Source organism: Poecilia latipinna, unplaced genomic scaffold (assembly GCF_001443285.1).
Source record: "Poecilia latipinna isolate Pla-1442-1.1 unplaced genomic scaffold, P_latipinna-1.0 Scaffold789, whole genome shotgun sequence".
In the NCBI taxonomy this organism is placed as follows: domain Eukaryota; kingdom Metazoa; phylum Chordata; class Actinopteri; order Cyprinodontiformes; family Poeciliidae; genus Poecilia; species Poecilia latipinna.
In genome coordinates this window covers 148,604-160,962 of record NW_015113405.1, presented here as the reverse complement: position 1 = coordinate 160,962, position 12,359 = coordinate 148,604, and the positions used below count along the sequence as shown (strand labels likewise).

At 36.6% G+C, this 12,359-nt stretch overlaps 1 protein-coding gene across 2 annotated transcripts in view; it reads right to left on the bottom strand.

The window, feature by feature from the left end:
* pcgf1 (polycomb group ring finger 1) overlaps positions 1-11,038 on the bottom strand; it is a 16,205-nt gene extending 5,167 nt beyond the window's left edge. Inside the window, exons 1-7 of one of the 2 annotated variants that reach the window (XM_015046701.1) lie at positions 10,775-11,038; positions 7,957-8,062; positions 7,701-7,853; positions 5,268-5,339; positions 5,000-5,102; positions 4,819-4,861; positions 1,239-1,322 (exon numbers count right to left, since the gene is read on the bottom strand). In XM_015046701.1, the coding sequence (XP_014902187.1) occupies positions 1,239-1,322; positions 4,819-4,861; positions 5,000-5,102; positions 5,268-5,339; positions 7,701-7,853; positions 7,957-8,062; positions 10,775-10,861 (648 nt within the window). In that variant the 5' untranslated portion in view covers positions 10,862-11,038. Of the gene's footprint in view, positions 1-1,238; positions 1,326-4,818; positions 4,862-4,999; positions 5,103-5,267; positions 5,340-7,700; positions 7,854-7,956; positions 8,063-10,774 lie in introns of both variants that reach the window. The other variant, XM_015046700.1, reaches the window with a different exon arrangement.
* Positions 11,039-12,359: the final 1,321 nt, after the last annotated feature.

Sequence of the window (12,359 nt, the reverse complement as noted above, 5' to 3'; positions counted from 1 at the left end):
TAATAATAATAATAATAATAATAATAATTATGTGATCGGTATCGGTGATCGGCCCTCATGGGTGATCGGTATCGGGAGGAAAAAACCTGATCGGCACATCTCTAATATATATATATATATATATATATATAGATGTTCATGATACTCAATCAGTGGTACTCGAGACTGTGGCACATGCTTCATTGAATTCACTTATTTCATATTTCCACTAAGTTCATCAGGTTTTATTAAGGGTTTTGATAACTACCTATATTTCTAAATGAAAATACCAATTAATATTGCTGTCAAATTTAATGTTAACAAAAGTATGAACTGTGAATGTGTTTAAACTAAAGAGTACATGAAAAAGAAAACGGTGATAATATTCAACCAGAAAGAAATGGTTTGCTCTGATTCTGATTGGAAGAGAAACAAACAACGGGGGTAAAATAAAAAAACCTCATAAAACTACCATTGTTCCTGGAAAAAGTGCTTTGAGTTTAAATTCACCTTTAAGTCTACTCCATACATAGCCGGATATCTGGGAAAACAAATACATTTTTATGTGTGTGTAGACAGGAAAACTGAGATCTAGGTTCCCACTCATTACAGTCTGTGACAAATAATGTACCAATATAGTCACAAACTTACTTTGACACAATTTCCAATCAATATTGTCCTATGTTTTTTAACTTTATATTCTAAAGCAATTTAAAAGTGGGTTAACCTTTCTGACCATACAAAAGAACCTCATGATGCCATGTTTAATTCCTAACAGGAAGTTGAAATTGTTTTAAAGCAACCTGATTGGCTGACATAAGTTTTAGCTTTGCTCTGCACTGCCCCCTGTTTGGCATGTTTAAAACAACACTCGAAGACGTGCAGGTTCATGTGGATGAAAACTTTTCTGAAACCGACCATGTACAATATTTTTTTTAAATGATGTGGCAGAAATATCTGTTTTTATAATGACCCAGCTACGTGTGTAGAAAGTCTTAGTCTGCTTCTCATGCCATGGACATGAACACCCTATAAACATCTGCTGTGGAGAAAATAATACCTTTGGCAGAGTCACTTTCAACTACTTGTACAATAATAAGTAGAAGCAGATTAAGACAGAGCTTCATTGCTACCTGTTAACTAGTGACGGATCTGTGCGCGTGGATGATCAGACATTGATACATTTACAACATTTATTATAAACCAATCGAAAGAAATACTAGAAAATATTTTTGATGTAGTATAAGACATCGACTCACCTGATGTTTTTCCACATTTAATCTGTGACACAGGACTTTCCTCAAGTGTCTCACCTCTGCTCGTACAGAGCAGCGCACAAACTTCTGCTGCAGAAGAAAGAGAAAACGATCAGCTCCAAAACAAGAACAATATAACATGCAGTTGAGAAATTTTATACAATGCACAATTAAACAGAGGCACCCAAGTAACTAATCAAACTTGTGACCTTTGAATACACACAGTAGCCCAGAGTATGTGGGAGCAGGTTTATGTTGATTCAGCCTGTCTCATAACAGCTTACAAATAAAAAAAGATCTGAAAAGTGATATTTTCTTATCTGATCTCTTGAGCTGAACAGCTCAAGAATAAAATTGTAGATAAAAGAGAAAAGGTCACCTCACTAGTTTGATAGTAGTTTGGATATTTAAAACAAAAAAAACTAATCAATAATTATTGATATCGATCGATATGAAACCCTTATATTGTGATACATTTTTCAACCATATTGCCAAGCCTTAGATCATCTTTACTCAGTCTTTATTGTAACTTGTGATCACTGCAATGGTTAATTCTTAATATTCTGTTATAAGACTACCATTTACATAATTGTTCATCATCTGGAAATCTGATATTTAACTTGGGAGTAGAGACCATCACCAACAGAGTCAAAATGAGAGAAAAGTTACAGTTTTGAAAGTCCAACTAGAAGTGCTGGCTATTTTCTTGCGAAGACTGGTTTAAAATGTTCCAATAATATTTTTGCTGCCGATCCTTATTCATAAACAGCAAATTGGACAGCAATTCTGAATCACATTTGGAGCAGAAGATATCCAAACGATCCAACTGTAGGAACCGCGTACTCCTTTTACGATTAGATTTACAGTGAAGAATAATCCTGCTTACTGCTGGAAGTTTTCTGCTCCCTGCTGACTTATTAAACACTCTAAAGTCAAAGAGCTAAACTGCTTTAGCTCATGCACTGCAAGGGCGTAGTATTTCTCTTCATGCATGGGCAGAAATCTGTTTTATTAAATTTACATCTCAGTATAAAACAGTAAATATCACTGGACAAGGAGGGTGGAGAGGAGAGCTGGTAACAAATTATTGAGGGTCGAATTTAAATCCAGAACACTGCAAGGACATGGCTTGCATTAGCAAACTGATCCGACATTACACCCTGGAGTATGATTTGTTTTTATACATTTATGAGGGTTCTCGTCAGAAGCTAATCCACTTTATAAGGTCACAGAGGGGTTAGAGTGAAAAACAACTGCATATAAAAAGGCAGGAATGGAACCAATGTGGCTGCATGTTCTTGTTACATAAAGTAAGATTAGACAAACGATAAACAACATTTTGACTTTGCAAAGTGATCAGAGAGGACATGAGTGAATGTACTGACACTTCCAAAATATCAGTCAGCAGATCTGTGTGGTTAATTTAACTCCTTAGCTGTGACGGAGTTCAAGCTCTTAATATTCTTAAATACTCTACAACCCAATTTAAAGGCCAAGAAAAAACATGGTTTGTTTAAAAAATAAATGAATAAAACACCTGGTCAAGGTGAAACAAGGATGAACTTCCCTAAAGAAGCCAAACACCCTTAAAAATGTGGCATTTTGAGAATCCCATGGCAGCCAAGGATTTGTTCGTCCAATTTAAGTAGTAATCAGATATCGACGGAAGAAATTTGATCACAAAGGAAGGAGTTTTTCAACAGTTCACGGGTTTGTCGTGTCATGATGCCAAGACAAAAAAACCTCAACAATGACCTAAGAGGAGCAACTGTTCCTGCTCATCAATCTCTAAAGAGTTAGAGGGCCAGTTCCATGCTTTTAGGAATTCACAATGACACAGTAAGAAAGATTAGTCACCAGTGGAAACATTTAAAGTAAGCTGCCAATCCTCCAAATCAAGAGCAAGTTCACGCTGAGGTCGGGCCAGTACAATGAGCAAATGTGCATCCCAACAACCAAATGACTTATTGGACTGATCATAAAACTCAGTCTCTACGCCAACATCTCAAAGTAACTTTCAGGTGAAGACACGGGGCCTTCACCAAGAGGAAGTGGGCACAGTGATCCAAAATAACATTACAGATTAAAATTTGAGGACTCCTGACAGCTAAATATTTAAATAATCTAACCACAAAAATGGTCAACGCCAGCTTCCCTACACATTGTTCAAGCCAGAATCCTAAACCTTTTAGGGTTTGTTGATACCAGGAAAGTCCTTTGGTCTGCTTGTTTGATCCAGACCAAAAGCACTTTTATTTACAATTTGTTGCAGTGTGTTTTCACTTTGTACTTTTAGACAATGCTGATGGTCATTGCTCCCACCGGACAGCAGTGACGAAGATGCAGAGATACACAGCAGAGATCCGGAAATAATTTCGGAAGTCCTGCTTGCTGCATTTCTGTTGTGCACATTTGTGCTGTTACTGCAATGCCAGTTTAAATGTCAAGAGAAGCCAACACAACACAGGCTTCACAATGTTGGAACGGCGTCAGCAAATGCTGTTGCAAGCCGAAGGAGACAAGATGCTCTTTCTTTTCTGACCCACAGCATGCTGGCAGCAGAAAATGGTGCATTAAGTACAATTCCAGTTCAATTAGTAGAAGCAATTAGTAATAGCAGTAGACTTAGCAACACTGAACGGCTCATTTTTACCATAGTGGCTCATGAACTTCAAAAAAGACGCATATTTTCTTTAGTCGTTTCAAATCGAGGTAGATCTGTGCTCACACCAGAAATGAACTGTACATGAGTTTATTTGGAAGCGGACCAAGACCACCTCAAACGATGCCAGATTTACACTAATCACCCTCTTTTTACTTTCCTGCAGTTACACAAAACAGAAAATACTTGGATTCAATAACTTTCCAGGCCGCATAGGAACTCTGAAAAGCCTGAAAGGCAAAGTTAGACTATGTCCTTAATTTCAATAACTGAAACACCATGTTATTATGTTCTGTTCTGAAATGTAAGCTGTAAAGGGTACTTCTTTCAAAAACTATTTCCATAATTTAATAAAGCAAATCATGGTGCCCCCTGCTGGAATAGGAAATTATTGAAGTATTTATGTTTTTACATATATGAATTTTTTCCTCATAATATATTAAAAGATTTTGCTCGGCTTAATGTAACTTCTAAAGCAATAAAAAAAAACACACAAATAGCATTTGAACTCCATTTTGTTCATAAAATTAAGACAAAAAAACAAAAAAACACAGGTGGCTTCTAGCAAAGAGTCATTCAATTTTCTAAATGACACAAATCAGTTAAGAGAGAAGCCGATTGGGTGTAGATGACGAATAATTTCCTGCCTCAGTGACACGATTCTCCTACTTTTCCCCCTCTGTAAATACGAGGCTCCAGCAGCTCTGAAGGCTGTATTCTGCTGTAGCAGCAGCTGTCAATGTGCCATGTATTCGCTAAGCAGTTAGGTTTTTTTTTATGTCCTGGAGACATCTTTTTCTGGGTTGTGAAAAGCCTTGTTGGTTTAAATGCATCCAGAACCAGCTCAACAACTTCAATAAGCACATATATCTGTACTGAAATACAACACTAGTTACAAGTTAGAGTACTTGATAAACCCACCTGGAGAGTAAGTTTTGTCTTATCTTTTCCAGAGAGTGATGAACTGCAAAGACAGAGTGTTAAAACACTTTGCAAAAGTTCATTTTATAACAGTTAAATTTAAATATTTCAACATAAACATTCCATTTCAGTCTTGTCTCATTTTTAAAGCATACACAAGATAAAAACAGAAGCTCTTTACCTTAGTCTTTCTAAACACAGCGAAACCTGTTCATCATATCTGTAGAAGTGAGCTTTAGAGTGGTCGAAGCTTGTAAAAGGCAGAGCTGCGCTCTCTGAAACATCTAAAGAGTTGGGGGGGGGGGAAAGGATAAGGTTTAGATCCTGATTTTACTGCTGTAGAGCAATCAAATAAATCCAGCTGTAGATGCTGAGAACTTTACTCTGAGCCAGAGCTCTTTCACAAACAGAAATATTTCAGAATGTTTAGTGGTGAAAGAAGGACCCACCGTCTCCCGCAGGTTGGATGACTCTTTCTAACCCACGCGACTGGTAAAAATCTTTTATTCGTTTGTCCTCACCTGAGAAAAATAAAAAACATGCCAACATGTTTCTTTTTCATGACTTCTTCCAATTTCACAGGAAAATAAATAGCTATGCTTCAAATATTATCCATGCATCATTTGTTCTATTTTCAACTGACAATCATGAATAAGAAAATTAACTTTTTTCTAAATTGTATAAACTTTTTATGTTTTCAATACAGAATAGAAAAACAGATCATAGTACAGACATTTTTTAATGTAATATTTCATTGCTCTGGTTTGTGTGACCCAGAATTTGTTCTGCAAACATGCAGGTTACCACGGCAACGCTGGAACCACACCCCAATTTGATAATACTTATTCAACACCGGTATGACACACAGAAATCTACATGCTGCTGCAAATAAACCTTCTACCATCAAATATTCTGATGCTCTGAAATGAGTATCAGAAGATTTGAAGAGAACACGTCTGTCAGACGCTTTGTTAGAGGGTTTTGGTTGGATTGATATACAAAGAAAATTTATATTCAAACTTCTACAGTTTATTTTGCAATCATTTCCATTAAAGGCGCTTTCGCACTGCACTGCACGGAACGGAACGGAACGGTTGTGTTCGCATTACACTCCGGGGTGCCATCGAAGCGGTGCCGGACGTCATTATTTTTAAAACTAAACAATGTGGTTTGAGTTGGTTGGTTGCTAACTGCCAATTTAATAAAGAATAGAAAGAAGAATAGTTACTACTACGACGACAACAACAATGGACGACATGGATTTAATTCTGCTGCTCATCAACCTCATACAATTAATTAAATTCCGCCAACAAGCTACCCTCGGAAGACAAAATGCTGAACGACTTCTACGTATTCCCAGGAGAAATACAGAAGAAAAATAGCATAGACTGTAGTATAGTAATATAGTAGTGAGAGCCAGCTGTCAACAGAAAATCAACGTCTGACTCCATAACAACCAGTGGCCAATCAGCTGCTGGTTCTAAGCAGAACCGATTGGCCGGCACGATTGGAACCACAGCTCTTGTGGTTCCATGGGGCCGGGTGGAACCGGTCGCAAGTTGTAATGCGAACACAACCGTTCCGTTCCGTTCTGAAACGTTCCGTTCCGTGCATTGCGAAAGCGCCTTAAGTATGCGATTCCATGACACACCCAAAGACAACAAATAGCAGGGACTTTGATGCACTGGAAAACATATTCTGGTGGTAATATTGCTTAGTATATTGTGCTTAAGAGTAATTTAACTTCTCTTTATTATTTTTATCCACCTTAATAATGTTTATTATTATTATTAATTCACCAGTTAGGACATACAAAAATAAAAATTACACACTGTGAGAAGTATTGATTTATAAAACAACAAATAACCAGTTAGATAAGAGAACAAACAAAACCATTTAAAGTACTTTTGACTTCTAAAATATTTTTGTTGGTTACTTTATTCTTACACTTGTCAGTGCTGTAAAAGCCAAATAACCTAATGCTTACACTATTTTATGTTGAAAACAACCCAGACTTTTGCACACATTACAATTTCTGGCTCACATAAACCCAAGCAATAAGATCCTAAATTAGCATTCAGTTCTGAAGACCATTTTGTATTTCTGATCCGAGACCAAAATTAAAATTATGAAAAACCAATACCTTCTTCGATATTTTGTATTCAACTGAAAAACAAATACTTTTTTTTTTAAATTTGACAACTTGTTGCTCACAATTAAAAATGGAAAGTGTAAATGATAAATTGATTAAATATGCTACAAAAAACAGTAACTTACAAAAGCATTCATTGCCCGTTGAACTCTCAATTTTTATTACATTATAACCAAAATCTTTTATGCAAATCATTGTAAGTTTATGTTAAACAAGAAGAGCATTAATCAGAAGAGCATCCATGATGCCAATGATAACTCTGGAGGAGCTGCATGGATTCACAGCTCAGGTAGAGGAATCTGTTGTCAAGATTCCCCCACCTGCAAGATAATAACAGTGGTGGTTGGATTAGGCTGTGGGGAAGCTGCTCAGTGTTACGGGACGAGGACAGGGGATAAATACAGAGCAATCCTGAATCTGACGAATATGTGCAGCTAGAGGCAACACACTCCATTAGACTTCCAAGTGAGGGAAAGGTGTTTCTACACAGTGCTGACTTAGAAAAATGCAGGCCACACTTTTCAGATTTTAGCCTGTAAAACAAATGATGAAAATTATGTGCAACTTCCTGTACGCTTCATAATTACACACCCCAATAAAATAGAGTTGGTGGTGTTAACATGACACAAATTAGAAAAATTGGAGCATACATGCTTGTACAAGGCATGTCCTGTGCATATTAAAGACTTACAACACTTCTGGACAACCAATAAAAATTAAGACAACTTACTCTCCTGAAGCCCAGGCACCAGCTTGTAGACAATGTCTTGCATCACTCGATCCAGCTTGAGGTTGAGTAAAGGTTGAGTTTCATGAATTTTAATGTTGCACATGGGGCAATACTTGCTGGTTTGCAGGTATTTTACAATGCAACTTTTACAGACTGTACAGGAAAAAAAAGAGAATTCATTCATACTGAAGCAAACAGGCAAACAAGTTATTTTAGTAAAATAGTGGAGGAAAAAAACAAAGATTCATAAGCTTACAAGTATGCAAACACTCTGTAATTGTTGTGGCGTCTATAAAATATCCAGCGCAGAGGTAGCAGACAATGTGTTCATTCAGGTCTTTGATCTTCAACTTAACTTCCTCCTAGAGAAGCAAAAAACAAGCATCAAAGGGTTTGAATATTCACGACATTTCACTTTTTTTTAATTTATCTCCCATTATTCTAACCATAGAAGAAGCATTCAACACTTTAAAAAACTGGAAAAAATAATTACAATCATCAATTTATTTTGAGACAATGTCTCAATTTAGTTAGAAGGAAGGATCCTGGTGTTCCATTCCAAACATAACCACAGTCCTGTTTGTTACTATTTAATCAGAGCAAGATGGCAGCAGACAAGTGTGTCTTGGGACCAAACAGCCCAGCCAATTAACAGATGCCTCTTCCTGCAACAGGCAGTGTCTTTAAAGTCAGCTCCCACCACAAGTGGAGGGCAGCAAATAGTCAGGCTTAAAACAGTTTAGAACAAATAAACAGTCATTTAAAGCCATATCCGAAAGCAAATGGAACATAGGAGCAAAACCCTGAAACAGGAACTGAGAGAAGCATCATCCTTTATTTGTTCATCTACTGTCAAGTTTCAGGAATAATCTTTTTCAGGCTTGAGTTTTTTTTTCCCAGGTGTCAGACTCTAATTTTGCCATTTTATCAGGTGATTCAACTCAGAAAATGGGAGAAAATTGTGTGTTTATGACAGATTGTTTGAAAGAAAGTGGCTAAAAGGCCAACTTATAATTAGTTCTGTGCTAAATTGCTACATGCAGACAACAACAGTTCCTCTTCTGAGTTTGTGAGACTTATGAATCATAAGTCAGAGCTAAGTTAACAGAGGAAATACATCAAAGATGTTTTGGAAGTGGACGGAAAATGACTGATGTAGAAAAGAAATGTCAAAAGAAAAAGAAATTTTCAGGAAATCTCAAGAAAAAAATTTCAAGACTACTGCTCATCTTTTTTTTTTGGTCGATGTGTAAAATTGAGAAACTCCTTAAGTCTTTATAAGTGATAGAGTTACAACCACCAAAAGTCCTAAAATAAGTCACTGCAAGATTTAGATTCAGGAAATTTTAAACTCTATGAACATGATGAGTCCATCATGACATAAAAAAAAAACAACATACAACCCCTCTCTTTTTGATAGCATTAAGGAGCTGCCTTCCCTATGAGGCAAACACACAGAAAAAAGGAAATGCACAAACACTACATGTTACTTATCGCTTTTACCCTAATTCAACTGCTCCATTACTGAAAGTCATTGAGTTTTTTTTGTTAGTGTCGACATTGGGTTTGAAATTTTAGTGTCATGACAACCTTAATCCAGTTATGAGAGCAACAAGCATTGCCATGCTCATTCAGCACAACACTTAGATTTACATCACATGTGAACTCACCTGGACTGAAAAGGGTAAAATTATGGCCAAACAGATTAGTTGATAACAGAATCCGAATGTATTGCGCTTCAGTTATTAGTCTACCAAATATAGCGTTCATGCAGTCCTTTCATTATATTCTGCAGCTCTGATAAGAGGTGTTAGCGTATGTAAAGCACCTCTGTGTTTTACATGTTTGTATACTCCAGTTCACCTCATTTAAACAGACAATGTTTCCTCATCAGCTTAATGACCAATTCATATAAATCAGCTCTATGGAAACATGCACATCTAGAATACATAGAGGTGCCTCTGAGACGTGCAGGGGTTTGATAAACACTGCTCTAAAATTTAGCCACATGGACTTTCTGTTGTTCTATTTTGCCCAACTTTGGAGTTTAGGTTTAATGGAGGGTGTCACCCAGTTTCCTGCATGTTTTAGTGTGTTATTGTTCAAAAAACTAATTCAAGTGGCAGAAATACCTCTGAACGTTTCATCAAGTTCTGCTAATGAACAATTCTTTTGATACGTGTGTTGGACCAAGGAAGTATCTAAAATAAGGACAGCAGCTCTTGAAAACTGATGTTGGGTAATCGTGCTCAAATCTCTCACTATCTCAAAACTTTAAAGCTTTTAATAGGTTTATTAAAAAAAGAAGGAAAAAAAAGGCGAAGCAGCTGCAGAGCAGTTACCCCCAGCAAAATCACAGCGCTGAAGACAAAGAGGAGACTTTATGAAGCCCATTTTGCCCTTAACGGTCTTCCTAAAGTCGGAGAAGAATCGTTAATAAGGAATGTTAAAGCTGTAAATGCAAACATTGTTTTTAAGCTTGTCGGACATTAAACAATTCGGAGGAAAAGCGGGCGAGCTCAGCATGACCTCTGCGATCACGTTGAAACTGAAAAAGTAGCGTTTCTCCGAGGAGACCGACACACTGTCACAGAAGGAACTGGATAGTCGAAAGAACTGAGAACTGCTTGCTAACTCCGAGCTCCAACGGCTGAATAAGTGATATCAAACTACAAACCGAGCGCGAAGCAGTAGCAACTCAAAACGGACCGCCGTTACTTCGACAACCAAATCGAATGAGAACCAACGGAGCGCAGCGTCTGTTACCGCCACAGTTTACTCCACCATAAAGCGCAAATTAAAAAGTAAACTTCCTACTGAACTAAAGAAAACAGGGCCGGAAGTGGTCAAATTTAACACTTGGTTTGGAGCTTTGATGCACGTTGCTCCGCAGAACAACACGGTTGGACCCAACCGTATACGCATGCTCGAGCATCGCTCTCAGTGTCTCTCCATCAGCGCAGCGGAGACAACCATCTCCTGTTAAAACGCCACGTTAACTCCCGTTTCTGGTACTTTCAATGTCAGTACACTTTCCTCGGTTGGGAAGGAGCTTAAAACACAAAGCAGCTCACCTCGTTCCGTAGTGGGTCCAGTTTATAGACAGACTGAAGCTGATTTCGGAGCCGCATCGCTATGGCCATTGGACCTTGCTCCGCCATCTTTGGGAATTATGCTGGGTTCCGGGTAAACCGGATGTGGCATCTTTTGCGAATCGAGGCGGGTAAACGACAAAATAAAAGCGTATTTATTAAATAAAAAATAATCCAGTTTAATGTTTCCGTTTAGATTGAATTGAGGCTGTCAAATTACATCTAAATACAGATTTTACAATTTTCATAATTAAAATTAATTAAATTAGTTTTCGGAAGCTATTTGTTTTGTCTTATTCAAAAATCTGCTGTTTTTAGTAGATTTTGACATGATCCTAATTTTATTTTAATTTTAAAGTTTGATCAACATATTGTTCTGCTTTAATAAATGTTATTTAGTTACAAATATATATTTAAGTATGTTTGTTTTTTTAATGTGTAGTTGCTTTAATAAATGTTATTTAGTTACAAATGTATATTTAAGTATGATTGTTTTTTATTTTTAGAAAATGTATAGTTTTTTATCATTATTATTATTATCTAAGAATAGACTAAGAAGTGGCCTTTAGCATATTTTTAATGTCTGCTTTTAATGTTGCTTCAAATTGTGAATTACATTCAGACAATTGTATATATTTTTCATGGGGCACAAAGTTCCTCGTATTATTTTTGAAGTTTATTTTCTGGCTACTCTACCCACTGAAAATGGAACAAACATGTTTTAAACAAAAATGTGCCAAATGCAAGCACATTTGTCTGGTGGGATGTCCTTGTTCAGAAACTTATTCTGAAACATTAGAACAAGTTTCATAGTTCTAATGTTATTTTATATTTGCTGAACCTACTGTGCCATTTGGAAATCAAGTGAAAATACAGTAAACAGATACAGTAATAGTACTTTGCCCTGTTCGAATACGTACATTACCTACTTTGAAAGGTTTATGTTGTGGAAAACTTAGATCTTTAAATCTGTGTTTCTTCTGCCAAAATATGTTATGTTTAAGGAGGTGATTTGTTTTTATTACAATTTTTGACTACGTATGTTTCATTGATATAGTCCTTTACTTTCAGCTTGTATTATGATTATTAATGGTAACCTCTTCCAATCTGCAATGTAGAATGACATCTTTACCAATGACAAAATATTATTTTTTCCTGCTTTAATCTGACGTTCAGATTAAAGCAGAAAGCAAGAATTCTACACTATTCTGAAAAGTGCAGAATGCATTTGTATTCTGGTTTCCTGCTTTAATCTGAATGTCAGATTAAAGCATATTCATAAACATTCATTAATCTGAATGTCAGATTAAAGCATATTCATAAACATTCATTAATCTGAATGTCAGATTACAGCAGGAATTTCTTCCCGCTCTAATTTTGGGGTCTTTGTCCTGCTGGAAGGTGAAACTCCACCCATAACTCAAGTCTTTTGCAAATTCCAGCAGGTTTCCTTTTTGGTGTGCCTTTTTCCCCTGCTCCTCCAGTAGAAAACATCCCAAAGATATGAGATTCCCATAACCATCGCTAAAAGTGAAGATGATGGTTATAGAGTGAAATGCAGCATTTA